The following is a 17,290-nucleotide window of genomic DNA, read 5'->3' as shown; positions in this document are numbered from 1 at the left end:
TCCCAAGATTAGGTTCTGGATCTTCGCTTGAACGGAAAGCATTTCTGCCAAACAGGGGCCCAGTATATGCTGCTGCGCTGTAAATATATACAACCTAGGAAATCGTTTTAACTTGAGGCGCCTTGGAAAAATATTGAAATATTAAGGGCGCCTTGAACCTAAAAAGTTTGAGAACCACTGCTCTAAAGGATACCCTCATACTGTTGAGAATAGTGGTACAGTGTTGGTTACTGCTTTCTGTGTGTCCAGAGTGCAGTCTATCACAATCTTTTAAAGACTGAGAGAACCTTGAGCTTGTTACATGTCTTACAGATTGCTTCTACACTCAGTCCTTTGCCGCATACAAAGTCTCCACACATTAGTAGGATTCATCTGATACTGCAATTGCTTCAGTAGTTGCAGAATGGTAACTCGGAGCCTACTTCAATAAACCTTTGACATTAAGCCGGTTAATACAAATCAGAATCTATTTTTATTTATTTATTTATTTTTTATCCACATCTCAACAAATTGATTTGGCCATAATTTACCTCTAGTATTTGTCGATGAATAAGATTCTACAAGTAAATCATGGATGAATTGATTTGTTCGTGTGGGGATTAATAGGATTTTGATTCGAACAAACCAACCGTTACAAATGTTTGCACAATTCTAATGGACATGTTTGTTTTTGTTTGTTTATATCTCACAAAGGTGCATACAATCCCCCTAATGGTCCTTAGCTATTTACCTGGATTGCCACATTCACTACTCCTACTTTCTTATGCTTAACACACACTATCGTGGGCCATTTCTGACCAGCAACACCTGAGCCGTATCTTCAGGAAGACATATTGAAAAGTACTTAGTCATTCCTTTAATGTGAACATGTACTGAGCTGTCTGACATTGCTATACCAACAAAACTGGATTTCCTTGAATCCTCCCTGGGTAGCGTCAACGATCCTTTTTGCATTACGTAAGGCAGGTCCCTGAGCACACTTGACAATAAAACTGTGTTACTAGCTTGTATGTTACTGATATCTGCTGCAAAATGAGACACACAGTTTTTGCCTCTATATGTATGTTCTGTATGTATAGATATATTTCAAGGCTATTTATTTATTTATTTATTATTGCCATTTATATAGCGCCAACAGATTCCGTAGCGCTTTACAATATTATGAGAGGGGGATTTAACTATAAATAGGACAATTACAAATAAACTTACAGGAACAATAGGTTGAAGAGGACCCTGCTCAAACGAGCTTACATTCTATAGGAGGTGGGGTGTAAAACACATTAGGACAGGAATTTACAATCAAATAAGGTGGGCTGCCCTTTAGGAGAGGGAAAGAGACAGGTATGTGAGGTAAGGGTTAGTCTTGGAGGCCATAAGCTTTCCTAAAGAGATGGGTTTTAAGGCACTTCTTAAAAGATGCAAGACTAGGGGAGAGTCTGATGGCGGTAGGCAGGCTATTCCATAGGAAGGGAGCCGCCCGTGAGAAGTCCTGCAAGCGCGAGTTGGCCGTACGAGTGCGGACAACGGACAGGAGGTGGTCACGGGCAGAACGGAGAGACCGAGAAGGGACATACCTATGGATCTGTGAGGAGATATAAGAGGGGCTAGAGTTGTTCAGTGCTTTATAGGTGTGAGTTAGTACCTTGAATTGACTCCTATAAGGCTAAACCTGGTTGCAAACTTTGAGCAGATTGTATGTAACATTTATTTTATTTCCTGAAAGTAAACATTTTGTGTACATTAGATTCACCTTTTTATCTCCCATTTTCAAATGTAGTGATGTGTAAATCGACATTTCATTTTCCACATCTTCGTTAAGCTTTGCAATGTATCCTTTGTCGTCTGTACTTTTTGATTGTCATGTCTGTATAATTGCTCTTCAATAAAGATTCCTATTATAAAATGTGGCAGAAAATAATCCTTGCTTGTAATAAAATGTATGTATGAATAAATAACATGCAACATGGTCTATAGCACTAATGAACAACACACACATATAATTTATTTTATTTATTTTTGCCTCAATACTACTCTCACCAGCAGATAGATATTGATTGAGAAACAATCTTCTAAATATAACAATACTCCCAATATATGCCTTTGCCACTATCCTGTGAAGCTACAGCGTCCTATAAGAGACCATTTCCGTTTACTGTTTTACTGTTAAAATTTGAGAGACGGATTTCATGGGCTTATAGCCATTTGATTGTTCAACTCTTCACCACAAAGGCCTGCTATTTGTAGAAGTAGACATTTCAGGGTATCTCATGATGTATATTGTACCTTAACGTGTTACCATTATTTTTACCATTTTGTTTGAAAATTTGTGGTGGTAAAATATTTTTTTTGCATTTTATTTTACACGTACATTACATTTTAACAGGACATTTTTCAAATCTGATATGTGCACTTTATTATGCTCCTCTAAGTCTTCTGAATAAATAATCCCTCAAAGTGTGCCTTTGCCACTCTCTTGCGAAGAGTCCTGACTATTTCAGTTTTTACAGTTAGAATTTTTTTAAATTAATTTGATGGACCTATTGTTAATTTTGGGGGCATTGTAGCAGTTTGACCATTAAAATTGCTCAATAAATGCATACCATTTGTGAACGTAGATATCACGGGGTATTTCATGGATATGGTATATTTTGAGCCTTATTATACAGCCATTTTAGCACCAATTTCTTTCAAAATGGATGGTATTTTATTTTCATATTTATTTTTTCTTTTTACATGCACATAACAATTTAGCAGTAAATATTGTAAACCTATTATGTGCTACAGTCTCAAAAACACTAAATTGTGCTAGACTATCTCCTGAGTTCAAAATGTTCCCCTTCGTATTCAATTTTTAGCTGGTTATGTGAAAATACAAAAATTAGTTTTTTAATGGCAAATTGAAGATGGGTTTATGGGGCATTTTAGTAGCTCACATATTTAACGTAAATGTATCCGTAAATACATATAATTTGCAAAAGTGGAGACCACAGGGACTCTTACCTGGTTTATTTTGAGCTTTATTGAGATGCCTTTTTTAACCATTAAAAAAAATAAAAATTGCTATAACTTTTTTTTTCTTCAATATTTACATACACATTGTATTTGTTCTGCTTTTTATATTTTAAATTTCATGTGTTCCACTGAAATAACATGATATTAACTATACCTTTTAAAGTGGTTCTGTCACCTCAAACTTGCCTTTCTCCTGTTGTTTAATCTTCTCTGCCTCTTTCAGAATCTGTTCTTCTTTTCTTAGTGTCTAATGTAGTTCTCCTTAAAACACAAGACAAAGTAGTGACTATGTATTTTTCCTACGCCTGACAAAAGTGACAAGTGTGGGCCTTGAGGCAAACTCCAATTCCTTTGTCAAGCTAACAAAGGGTGAATCCTGCTTTAAGCTCCACCATTTGTCAAGAATGCCAAGCATAGGAAAAATACACAAGACAAAGTAGGCCCTTCTTTCTTATGTTTTAAAGAGAACTAGATTAGAAAAGAACAGATTCTGAAAGAGGAAGAGGAAACACTAGATCAAAAGGTAAGTTTGTTGACTCAGCCACTTTAAGGTAAATGGTTAAATTAATTGCAAAACGTAATGCCCAGTCCAGAAAGTGGTGTTTAACAAGTCTTTAATAAAGAACAGGCCAGGTTTCCTCTTTGTATCTTTCATTTTTATAATAGTTTGTGTCCCATGACTTTGTATATTTCAGGTTTGGAAATTAGCCTTTAAATCTTCATCTGCAAAGGTTTGATGGGGATAGTGGGGATAGGATTGTAAATCATGTTGTTAAGTAATCTAAACGGAATGTATATTTGCAGATATCCACACAGAGGCTGTGCAGGCTGCTCTGGCCAAGCACAAAGAACAGAAGATGGCTTTGCCTATGCCAACCAAAAGGAGGTCAACCTTTGTACAGTCACCAGCAGATGCGTGTACACCTCCAGGTATTGTGTAAAGTAGTGTTTCGTTAAATTCTATCAATAAAACTAAGAAGAGCTCTACATCCGATGCAGCTCTATAATTCTAGATAAAACTGATGCAGAACAGTCGTTCTAAACAGGACACAAAGGCCTTCAATGATCTACTTGCCATCACTATCCAGATTGGAACATGTTTAGTAAATCTAAATGCTCTACCTTTGGTGTTGGTCAAGCATTTCCACCTTAACGTTTTGGAAAAGAAGTCACATCCAACTATGCAAAAATAAGAGTGACAGCTGTTATGATTTAGCCACACATTAGCAGTGCAGACACATTGCTTGCCAAATATTAACCAATTGCACATACTCAGTGTGTTGGATAATCTGGGTCCACATTATCGCTGAATCTGGCAATTATGTTATGGTTATAGCTACAGTTTTCTATTGGTTATTCCCAGAAGCAGGAAATAGAACGGTGCTGCCCAGTGAAATCTGGGGATATGAATTAATCTAATAGTTAATGGTGAAACAATAAATTTCCATCTAGTTTTCTTTCTGCCTTCTTGCAGTTGACCGAAAACTACCTTTATCCTCAGTCAGACATATGATGAGCACTGACATTGTCAGAGGCTGGTCTAGGATAATGAGTCTGGACTTCAACAGGTGTTGAAGACTACAGCTTGCTAAACACGGAGTCAAATGGACACGTTTTTATTGGAGATTCATCTTATCTGCTGTACATCCATTGTATTTTCTGTTGCTGAAGAAAACGTTTTTATTTTTTTGTTTTATTTTTTATTCTTGGTAACTAGACACATCATCTGCATCTGAGGATGAAGGTTCCTTGAGACGTCAGGCTGCTCTGTCTGCCGTCCTGGCCCAGAGCTTACAGAATGCAGAATCATGGATAAATAGGTCTGTTCAGGGATCTTCCACATCCTCTTCTGCCTCCTCTACATTGTCACATGGAGAAGTCAAAAGTACTAGTGGCTCATTAGCCGATGCCCTGTCTAGTCTTCATATAGGTAGGTAATGCCTATATTATTTAGAACATGCTTAGTACAATACACCTTCAACAGCAAATATATTTAATGTAGGTAAACATTCAAGTTATGGTATATAATAAGCATTTTGTTATTTGAATAGAGCACAGTTATTACATAAAATATATTGGCAAACTCATGGTTGTTACATTTTTTGGAAAGGGACTTAACAAATGTGCCGGTCCTCAAGCTTGGCAACCTATTCTTCAGTTTTAATAAAAACTTTTTTCGGTTATAACAAAGATATACTTAAATATGTTCTTTGTACCTTTATGATCCTTTACTCACTGAAAAATTAGTATAATTGCATTGGGAAAGGCTGTGCTCCAACATAAGTGGGGTTACTCATTAAACCGGAGACCAATAGACAAAAAGGAAAAATGGTTGCTTAGATTTTGTAAAATTTGCAGTTCCCTGGTCAATATCCAATAGTTCCTGGTTTTATGAATAACCCTCATGTTGGGCAGCTGAGCCATTTCTGACGAATAAGGATTCACTGAAAATGGCATAAGGGACAGTGTTTTGGGTCTTGATCCAGAGGTGAGGTGTTACTTTGTTACGCATACTGTAGTGGACGCTGGTTTTAGGCAATCTTTAAGAAAATCGGCAACCAGCCTTAGTCTTCTAGATTTCTGCCTTTGCCTGGTGGACAATTTAGTACAGCAGCTGGTGAACAAAGTTTAGATAGCCAGTTGCCAAATATTGGTAATCTTTATGCAGGTAAAATTTGAATTATTGTGCCATTTTGAAGTAAGATATGGTCATCCTAAATTTGTAGAGTTATCGGTTATTATTCAGATACTAAAATGTTTGAGACATACAGTACTATTTAAAGGATTACTCCAAGCACCATGACCACTTCGGTGATTTGAAGTGGCTTTTGTTTCCCTAATCCTTGTGTATAGTTTTGCTATGAAACGCTGCACATATAGTGTTTAACTCCTCTGCTGACAGAGGTCTAACTCCACCTTGGGCAGCGTCATTGGGGTGTCATCAGCCAGTATGGAATAAGCGTTCCGGGCTGGCCAATTTGATTTCTGTGTAACTTTCTTTGCACAGAATTATATTCGCTGACATTCTTAGATAATAAATGGGAAATGGCCTCGGGTTTTGGCTTCTGTGGCTCTGTCAAAGCAGGAGGATTTTCAGCAGACCACTAGGAAGCTTTGGAGCCCAGTATGGACCAAGACAAGGAGAAAACCATTGCTCAACAGTTTGCCCCATTACCTTAGAACTGTGCCAGATTACTTCTGGTCTCATAACCACTACAGTTGGCTATAGTGGATATCATAATTTGAGTAACCTTTAATATGGTGGAATTCTATAGTGAAATGCATGCAGTCATGTTGGGGGTCAAAAAATTGTGAGTTGTATTCTCAAGTAAACAAATCTGTTTTTCACATTGTCTTATGATGACTCTGAAGTGCATTTTGAACACAAAAACAACGAGCAGATGCTCTCCTATTTAACTAACAAGCCATAAACGCCAAGAATTAGAATGTGATAAACACTGTATTTAAATAAGCACATCGACTCATTCTTAAACAGACCAGAGCTGTTTAATGTTAGGACCCATATCATATCCCATTAAGAAAACATGTAATATTTGACATATTTATTTCTAGAAGCTTGCTTTTCCTTTGGTTAAACATGTTGCCACAGAAAGACATTGGATCTCTGTGCAGTTTATGTAAAAATATAGAGATTCACTATTTTTTTTTTAACCAAAAAAAAATATCTGTGTGTGTATATATAGAATTAACTTTTTATATTTGGCTTGATTTTTGTAATTAACTTTTGAGAAGCTACACTTCCTTTCACCCCCTCTTTTTTTTTCTCATGCACAAAAACCATTCACACTTATGTTCTAAATCATTCCCAATTTTTCTACTTTTCTCTTGTATAGTCTTACTTTACACAAATGGGAATCTATATATTGTATATTGTATTCTAGCCATGAAGTAGCTTATTTTAACCACAAAATTATCTGTCAAATAGATTGAATAATACAAGGTATTTGATGGAATAAAATTATCAGAATAATTTAAATGCAAGCACCACAGCTGTTTTGTATTGCTTTTATGTCCTTTACATCAAATTACTGTCTATATAAATGACATAAAACAGTTGTATATTTGCATACCATGTACATTAAGTGAAATATTTCAGTAATAAAGCCAAGAAAATTGTTTAGAAATGTTAACCTTTGATCCCAGGTTGTGCAACAGCTACTCTACTCTTGAATAGAGACGTTTCTGTTAACAGAGCATGATATATATAGCTTTACCTCATTGTTGCATGCTACCATTTTCAGAAAGTTTCTCTGCTCCACCTGATGTCACTACCACTTCAAACACCACCACAACCACTTCCTCCTCCTCTTCATCCATATCCTCTATGCGGCCAGCAAGCATGGACTTGCCCCCTGGTGGCCTGGTGAAGGGCATGCATAAAGCAGCCAGGAGATCTAGTTTGATGGACACTGCGGATGGTAAGAGAGTTCTCTTATTCAAAATAAAGTGCCATGTATTTTTATGTATACATTGGTAGGAATGCTTCATGGAACCTTAAAAATAATCACGTCAAATGGTGCTTAAATGAATGACTATGTTGTTAATCATAAAGCAGCTGATCTGTGGTAAACCACAATAATAATAGTAATAATATATTTGTATTGGACAGTGATTCATTGCATCTCACAGTTAAACATTTAGTAAACGTTAATATAATTTAGAAACAATCCGGTTTAGAAAGTAATTTGACTCTTATTATATTTAATCTATAGGTATTTTTATTTTTTTATTTTTAAATGGGCAATTAAGAGATGCATGCAAAATGTCATCATACAGTTCCAGATGCTCTAAGTATTGTAAAATTTTAACAACAAAAAAGAAAGGAGAAAAGATTTATCCATTTGTTCCTGCGAGCATGCTTCATCCATATTTTGAGTTCCAACATGTCTTCACTTGTAGGGATGAGGCAGTTTTACATGGGAACTTATCATAAAATATCCATTACTTGGAGATGGTCCTATACTTGATGTTTTGTCATGGCTTCAAGTCAATCCCCTGCCTTGTTTTGTGTAACAAATCATTATTCTGCTGTTGATTAAATGGCCCTGTTCAATCTAATATTTGCAGGTGTTGCTGTGAATAGTCGTGTGTCCACAAAAATACAACAGTTACTTAACACATTAAAGCGACCAAAAAGGCCACCGCTAAAAGAATTCTTTGTTGATGACTTTGAAGAGATTGTGGAAGGTACTGTATGAAACTCGCTAGATTACATCAGCTATGTGAAAATGTCATGCTCTTCATTATCTGGATTAAAAAAACAAAACAAAACAAAGTAACATTGTGCTACAAGGCTAACAAACCTTATGTTATTGGCTTTTTACAGTACTAACATTGGATAAGCGTTTAAAACGATTTAATATCTTTGGGTAAACTTTTGGGAGGAAAAAAGTTAAATTTTTATGGAAAATTACAAAAAAAAAATTTTTATTTTGCGGTCAATGTACTTATTATTTACTTAATTGAGTGATTATGTAAATAGTCATCTGTATATCCCAAACTGCTTTAAAGCATATACCCCCTTCTTCCCCCCACTGCTCTTGTGCTCTTTATAGACATGCTAGATGTTGGAAATACACCAGTATACTGTTTCTTATGATACATTATAATAATTCTTCCAGAAGGAATATAAAAGTTTTTTTTCAGAGGATCTGGTCATTCTAAAAACCCTTTTCCAGCTCTTATGGGTCTGTTTATTACACGGTGCATATTGATGAGTTGAAATCCAAACATAAAAAATGGAGGAGGGGAGTGATACCATTGGCCGTGTGGCGCCAGCGTGCTTTAATCCGATGCCAACGATAACACAGCCTGAAACCATTTTGAAACACTGCACATACGAACTACAGACACCATGACCACTTCAAATCAGTGAAGTGGTGGTCATGGTGCTGGCAGTAACTCTGTAATTAAAGTGTGTACTGTTGATAGTGTCCACAGAACAAGTGACTTTTGAATAATCATTTCCAAAAAACATTTTAAGTAGTCTTTTAGGACTGTGGTCTAAAGCTTGCAGATAATTTTTGAAAAGCCTTTCTGTGGTTTGTAAGATATTTATAATAGTATATCTTTTTATTCTGCCCAAGAACAAGATTATTAACAAGAGTTAACAAAATGTATTAATCTATCCGAGAGAGAGAGTCACATTACAAGCTTGGAAGAACATGTGTCCCTCTGTTGCTAACAATGTTAAAAATGGCTGAACTGTTTAATAAAAGATATTACCCAAGATTTTACCTACCGTTCTTTATGGTCTAATGCACTAATGACTTAACCTATGACTCTCTAGCTGTTCTGCACTATGGTCCCCAGGAGGCTTCCAGCAGGCTGAGTCTCATGCGGCCTGTACTCCACCATATTTGAAATGTCAAAGTGTAGCAATCACTGGTCTAGTGAGCTTTGTGAAGGTTTTGGTTTTCAGGTTAATGGAATTTGCTTAATTGACTATGAATTGTATACAATTTTACTGCTGTTTAATGAGCATGTCCTCATGTCTTGTGTTTCATTGTTTTAGTTCCTAGGCCTGATCCGAACCAACCCAAACCAGAAGGTCGCCAGATGACCCCGGTTAAAGGAGAGCCACTGGGTGTAGTGTGTAACTGGCCGCCATCCATTGAAGCAGCTTTACAACGCTGGGGAACAACGCAAGCTAAATGTTCTTGTCTTACTGCCCTTGATGTCACTGGAAAACCTGTTTACACTTTAACATATGGTGAGACTCTTCATCAAATAGCGTGCATCCTCTTTCTTCTCAGCCTGTTAAGCTTAGATAGCTGCTTTAACAGTCAGCAAAGTGTTTGAACAGTAGTATCTGATATTCCCAGCTGGAGAATCACAGCTGGTAAACAACGAAATAGTTATGGGTTTTATGTCTCTATTGGGAATCTCTATGTCCTTCCTCAATTATAGCTCAATACTCACTACATCTGGTTGCCTTTCTCCATTAATGTTACTCTGATTTCGTTGGAACCTTTGCCTGCTTTAATGCCTAGTGGAATGCACTAGACTCCTCTTGCTTATTATATAATGTAAAATTTAAACGATTAATGGTATTGCAGAGCTAAACTTTCAGGGTTATAGCTGAAGGTGCACTTAAGAGTCTGTTCTCAATATCTAGAGATTGCCATACATTAATAGCACTCAATATGCTTCTAAACCTATGCTTTATCATTTGTTAATCTCCTTAAGATGTGTATTTAAAGTTGTACTTCCAGTGATACATTGAGTTGCTAACTGTGATTAATATAAAGTAGGAGCTAAATGTTAACGGGGTATAGAGTTATTTGTGTCAGCTGATTGCAAGGCAACTCTAATGCTGTAATGTTTGTTTATAAAACCACAGTAACCGTGCAGCAGGTACAGCCAAGGATTTATTTTAAGGCGTGACATCTGAATGATCTCTTGGGTCAGTTAATTTTGTTGCAGTACAATTCAAATCACTATTAGCCACCCATGTTGATTGGCTAGACCCATTCAAAACATGATCTATTGTTGGGTGTCAATAGCTAATATTGATAACCGATGTGTCGGGAAAACTAAATAAGAAAACATGTGGATATGCTTTAAGAGAAGGAGCTTGTCCACAATGCCCAAGGGCCTGATATAACAATGAGAATGCTGTGTGGGTCCTTAACCCCAAGAACTAAAAATACAGCATTATTCACCAATGTACATATTGTCAAATTCTAAGTGAATTTCAAAGAAATTAAGAAATTGCCAATCTGTAAGAATAACTGACTTTTTCTAATTCAGTTATTTGGCCCTATACTTGAAATTCACTTTGAATTCTCAACAATTTTCACGTTCGTGAATAACACTGTTAGAAACAAATGTCACATTAAAATGATTATATATATATATATATATATATATATATATATATATTGTGTGTGTGTACAGAGCTTGACAAATCCCAGGTCGTCATTGCAACTAGGAACTTTGTCCTGGCACCTGGGTGTTTGTCAACCCGTTCAGCTAAAGGAGCATGGAGACGGCCTACTGGCTGAAGGAATATTGAGGCAGGCAGCCAACCGAGGGAAAATTGAGCTGGGAGGTGAGGGGGGGGAGATGGAATGTTCAAGCTCTTCATGCTTTTCTCTCTTCCGTGACCTGCTGTGATGGTAGGAGCCTTGGTATGACATCATATTTATGTTCACCTATCTAACTCTCCCATTCCCTCACTTCTTGAAATCTCAAAACTTTTCTCATTTTTTTTTTTCTTGATTTGATTTTTCTCACCTCAATATCTCCATGCCTCTCCACCAATAATTGATGTCCTCTAACCCCAGACTCTTTCTTACACCCTATGTCCCAAACAGCATTCAAATTTGCACTCAGGGCTCAGAGCTACCAAGTCTTGCAGCCAAAGCCTTGTGCAGAGGTAGCATTTCTGGAAGATCAATAAGACACTTAGACTGTGCCTATCCTACCCTTCAGGCCTTCTCACTGGCAACTGAACTGGAGGCGGCTGCGCCTCTCCTTTCCTGTAACATTTTTATTGTCTCATTTATTGTTAAATTTCCCACTTTTACAATATTTTAAAGCACTGCAGAATAAGTTGGCGCTAAATAAATACCAATAATAATATATGTGTGTTTAATACCTTTTTTTTTAACTGCATCTTAAAGGAACACTAAAGGGTCAGGAACACAACCATGTATTCCTGGGAACACAACCTGACCCTGTAGTGAAAACCCACCATTTAGGTGCCCCCCGCCCCTTAACTCCCTTAGAATGGGTTAAAACTCACCTTATTTTCAGCTCTCCATGGTACGCCGGTGCCAGCCCTGCCCCCTTGGTGAGCTCATCAGAATTGCCGATTTTTAGCCAAACCAATGCTTTCCCACAGGACGGGGTCAAACGGTGTTTTGGCCAATCATCACCTCCTCATAGAGATGCATTGAATCAATGCATCTCTGAGGAAAATTTAGCGTCCCCATTCAGAGCATGGTGACGCTGAACGGCACTGCTGCCTACTGTGCAGCTCTGAGGGAGTGGCCACTTGGAGGTGTCCCTAGGGGCAATGTAAACACTGCCTTTTCTCTGAAAAGGCAGTGTTTGCATAAAAATGCCTGAAGGCAATGATTATACTCACATTAAGCTGTAGTTGTTCTGGTGACTATAGTGTCCCTTTAAAATTGACAGCTTGTATAATCTATATGTGGATTTAATCCTTAACTGTATAGACTGCACTCATTATTGCATTTTTTAGCATTGTGCTACTAATATTGTTATGGATTATAGAATATATATATATATTATATATATATATATATATATATATATTTATTTTTTTCTTCACATGCTGGTTTTTGTGTTTACTTGCGTTCATGTAATACTTGCCCTTGTGTTTTTTTTTTATGTTGATCAAATATATGCCATGCTTTATTTTTCAGGCAAACTGTGGACCAGAAGTGTGAGACTGGCTTATACCCTACTTAACAAACTAGGAACCAAAAATGAACAAGTGCTAAAACCAGGAGACCGGGTACCTTATTATTTTATCTATACTTCAGTCTGTCTGACTTGTTATAATGTAATTACCGTAAAGGATAATGCACTCTCCTGGATCCCAGGGTGCAACCGGGCCTGACGTTTGCCAATCCTTACAATGTAATTCGCAGAAAATAAATGATGGTCCAGACACTCAAAGTAAATCCAAAGTGAGCAGGTTGCTTGACAAAGGCCCTGTTGTGAGCTGAAACATAGCTTTGGATTTACCTTGAGTGTCTGGACCATCATTTATTTTCTGCAAATTACTTGTTCTAATGTGACAAATCAAAGATCTGTGGCCATTAATTCCCAGAATATCATCAACCATAAAACAATATGTCAAACAATTTATCACTGCACGATACAGGAGGTGACAGTAGAATGTAAATACTAGTTTATTTTCTAGCATTTTAGGAACACTGATTCAATAAAAGGGCAGTGAGCTGTATATTAGCTCACTAGCACATATTCTCTTGAGGTTTTTATATTAAAAAATAGTGACCAGGACAGACCTCGCTCTGTCTGTTTTGGACTTGTTTTTTTACATAGCATCCTTTTCGAGAGCACTTTACAATCTTAAGTCATTAAACAAACTCAACAATGAAATGATATCCGGCTTCATAATGGAGCCTGTTTGCCATGTACACATTAGAGCTGTATTACTTGATCATTACTGTTTTGCTCTATATCATTTAAGCAGATTGTATACACATTAACTGAGAATTAAATGGAAGCTTTCAATATTAATGTGAATTGGCACACTTTTAAATGCAAAGACGGCAATGTAGGAAGACAATTTAATGAGAAGTCTAAAAAAATAAGATCCCGAGGATACACTTTGACCATTAAATTATAATAAGCAGTCTATGACTGATTAAAGAGAGTACATATTATTATTATTTTTTTTTATTTTTTTTATTCTTTATTCAGTAAAACAGTTTATGTACTATAAAATAGTGGTTAAATTGGAAATGCATTCTCCATAAGTTTTTATATAACCAGCCACAGCAGATGATTACATTTTTACAGTCTTTAATATGTCACTATTGTCATTGAGTGGGATGGATTGCTCAGGTTTAAAACCTGTTTTTGTAGTGTGCTTGGTGTTCAAATTAGCTCGGCTTAGCATGCCATACCAGGCCTGGAGCACAGTCAGACCAGTAGAGTATGGAGGGTTGCAGTTGCACTAAGCTGGTTTAGCAAGGGACTGCTGGTGATGCTGGATTCCTAATAGGAAGATACTGATTGTTCCCCTCAAATTTTCTGCAGCCCAACAAATGTATAATATCGATCAGAGTAAATGTTAAAATACAAACTCAGGGACCCAAGGACCTGGTTAAAGACAATGCAGATTCAGAGATTATGGGTGCAACTGCAATCATGCTAAAGTTGGTGTTTCCTTAAAGGGCCACTAAAATCACCCAAACCACTTTGTCTCAGTGGGCCTGTCATTTTAACACTTCAATTTAAAACATTGTCGTTTTGTAGAAACCACAATGTTATCATTACAGGCACCTCTAGCTCCAGAGCCAAACGCGGTTATAGCAACATTTGCTTGGAGGAGTGCGGCTTTTGGCCACACATGCATATCTTCAATACAATGTTTCTCTCTGAAAAGCATTGGTTTGGACAACATCATGCAAAACTTCAGCAGGCATGCGGACGTCTTCAGTGGTGGAGTGGGGGGTGTACTCTTAAAAAGGACCACTCTAGGCACCCAGACCACTTCAGCTTAATGAAGTGGTCTGGGTGCCAGGTCCTTCTAGGGTTAACCCATTTTTTCATAAACATAGCAGTTTCAGAGAAACTGCTATGTTTGTGAATGGGTTAAGCCTTCCCCTATTTCCTCTAGTGGCTGTCTCATTGACAGCCGCTAGAGGCGCTTGCGTGATTCTCACTGTGAAAATCACAGTGAGAGCACGCAAGCGTCCATAGGAAAGCATTATGAAAGCTTTCCTATGTGACCGGCTGAATGCGCGCGCAGCTCTTGCCGCGCGTGCGCATTCAGCCGACGGGGAGGAGGATCGGAGGAGGAGAGCTCTCCGCCCACCGCTGGAAAAAGGTACGTTTTAAACACTTTCCCCTTTCCAGAGCCGGGCGGGAGGGGGTCCCTGAGGGTGGGGGCACCCTCAGGGCACTCTAGTGCCAGGAAAATGAGTATGTTTTCCTGGCACTAGAGTGGTCCTTTAATCATCTTTTAAGACGAAGAGTAATATATAAATATTTAGACCTCACACCTGTTTGAGAGATACATGTTCATACTTCAAAAGGTCATAATGTTATGGAATCATAATTTATCCATATTTTTCTTTTTTTTTTTGCATGCTGTGCTTTCACTTTTCGCTAATTAAAATAACAAACAAACTGCTGGTTCACAGTTAGAATTACTATTTAGGATGAGTGTAATGTAGACACATTTAACACATGTTAAATCCTCATAAACTGAATGGTGTTTTTATATCATTACAAATCTCTAGTTTTTATAGCCATGACAGCAGTGACAAGCAAATACTCTTGTGATCCTTGCTTTAATCTTGTGTCTGCTTATTCTTGTGTTTTGGATGATTGCCGCAGACGCCTAGATCTGTGATCCGTTTATAATGCCCAGCACTCTTGCTCTCAACTAAGAAACAGAAAAAAATATCTTGGGTTGTAGCACCTGAAACAGGCATTACTTTTCTTAAATATTACTTACTCATTATTATTTTTTCTTCTCTGATTATTGTATATGGATACTCTATTTGTCATAAAATGTGTTAATGTCTTTTTTTTTTCTTTTCCTTTTGTGTCTTTCTTGTCTTCTTACTGATGCTCATTTACTACGATTGGATGAGTATATTCTTATTCTAAAATACACAAGAACATGAGAGCATACTTGACATGCTATAGTTACATTAAGTATAAAGTAGTGCTGCAAAATGACGCCTCCTGTAACCTTGGGGTTAATTTTCTAAAGGTTACGTTGTCACCCAGGTTTACAAATATACTCTGCTTAAAAAAAAAAAGTCGACTGGTTTGTGACAGAATGATCAACTCACACTGTCATTAACTTGTAGAATTTGCTCACGAATAGGCAGAGAAAATAATTCCTTGATCTGGGCCAAGCTGAAAATTACTCAACCTCTTGAGTTTTTCATTAATCGCCTTTGGCTTTAACCCCTTAAGGACCAAACTTCTGGAATAAAATGGAATCATGACGTGTCACACACGTCATGTGTCCTTAAGGGGTTAAAGCAACTCTGTAATTACCGTAATAAAGATATCCCAATCTAAAATCCCAGATATGGAAATAAAATCCGTTTCTAGAAAAAAAAGCAAAAAAAAGAAAAAGCTAAAAGAGATTTATTAATCTAAATTAAAAGTTGTCTCCAGCCTGGAAGTCTATTGTCTACTGATAAAAGTTAAATTGCAGTGTATAAACACCATATGGTTAAAGTTGGATATGGTCTACAAAAACAAAAAAACTGAATACAATTGACATTTTTTTTGTTTCATCTATCTGTGTTATTTATTTTCCTTATTTATTACTGGTCTCGTTTGTCCTTCTCTAGTATCTTCATTGTTTTACGATGGGCTCATTTCAATCACTTACAAAATAGTTAATTCATTTCTTTGTAAACACCTTGCGATTTTAATAGATGGCTGTAGACAATCATAGCAGAATAAAATTTATACTGTTTCTGCTAGTGCACACATGCAAATCTCATATCAGAGATAATTAGTAGTAGCAATATGAGTCAGTAATGTAGATATGTTTACAAAGAAGCTAAACCACTTGGCAGCAGATTGCTGCTCATTCCAACTACTCTGACATCTAGATTCAGTAAATACCATCAATTGCTCTTTCTCCCTATATTTCTCTTTCCTATAACACTGCTGGGCATACATTTCTAATGAAAAGAGACCTGTTTGTAATTGTGGGCTTATGCGTGACATTTGTGCACTAAACATTAGAGAACTAAAAATACAATAAACCTTTTTTTTTTATTCTTCTTTTCTCAGTTCATTTTATTTTCTAATTTGCATTGTATTCCTGGCTGTCCTTATAGAAGGAATGTCAGCATTTCAATACAGATTCCTGCCAGAGTATTGAGGGAAGGTGATGCCTCCCTTAAAGTGCTACGGGGTTAAGGTGTGTTTACCTTTAGTGCACTTCAATTGGACTTCAATTGTGTTTTACCTGGGTGGAGGGTTAAGGAAATATCCCTTTCAGAGAAGTAACAGTTCCACTTTAATTGCCATGTTCACACAATCGTATTTATTGCTTCTAAACAATTTCTGCATGTTGTATGTATTTGTGTTGTTCTTGGCTAATTGTGACCAATTGATATCTTTCAGGTGGCGCTTGTTTACCCGAATAACGACCCAGTCATGTTTATGGTAGCCTTTTATGGCTGTCTCTTGGCAGAAGTGATCCCAGTGCCAATTGAGGTACCTCTTACTAGAAAGGTAACAATACAATTTCCAGTGATATTGGACAAGATACACTTTCAGGTCATCAATCACTTTTCAGACTCTTAAAGCCATATAACCGTGTGATGCTTATTAGAAATGTGCTTATAATGCAACCTTAAAAAATACTTGTTCTAGTTATTTAGACAAACTAAAAAGCCAGCAATTTATTATTTATGTGGATGTCTATTTCTTTAAATATTTAATAGATCACATAGTCTAGGCCATTTTGTTAAACTAAAATGTAAAATAATTTTTACTTTTTCATGAGCAGATTTAAATTGTCTTATTGGTTTCCTTTTTAATCCATTAA

At 36.8% G+C, this 17,290-nt stretch overlaps 1 protein-coding gene across 2 annotated transcripts in view; it reads left to right on the top strand.

The window, feature by feature from the left end:
• The window catches only part of DIP2B (disco interacting protein 2 homolog B), a 188,940-nt gene that overhangs the window by 127,591 nt on the left and 44,059 nt on the right, over window positions 1-17,290 (top strand). Inside the window, exons 4-10 of one of the 2 annotated variants that reach the window (XM_063428160.1) lie at window positions 3,817-3,942; window positions 4,730-4,942; window positions 7,275-7,451; window positions 8,101-8,220; window positions 9,548-9,745; window positions 12,429-12,520; window positions 16,864-16,956. In XM_063428160.1, the coding sequence (XP_063284230.1) occupies window positions 3,817-3,942; window positions 4,730-4,942; window positions 7,275-7,451; window positions 8,101-8,220; window positions 9,548-9,745; window positions 12,429-12,520; window positions 16,864-16,956 (1,019 nt within the window). Of the gene's footprint in view, window positions 1-3,816; window positions 3,943-4,729; window positions 4,943-7,274; window positions 7,452-8,100; window positions 8,221-9,547; window positions 9,746-12,428; window positions 12,521-16,863; window positions 16,975-17,290 lie in introns of both variants that reach the window. The other variant, XM_063428156.1, reaches the window with a different exon arrangement.

The sequence above is a fragment of the Pelobates fuscus genome, chromosome 1 (assembly GCF_036172605.1).
Source record: "Pelobates fuscus isolate aPelFus1 chromosome 1, aPelFus1.pri, whole genome shotgun sequence".
NCBI lineage: Eukaryota > Metazoa > Chordata > Amphibia > Anura > Pelobatidae > Pelobates > Pelobates fuscus.
This window is presented reverse-complemented; position numbering and strand designations above follow the sequence as displayed.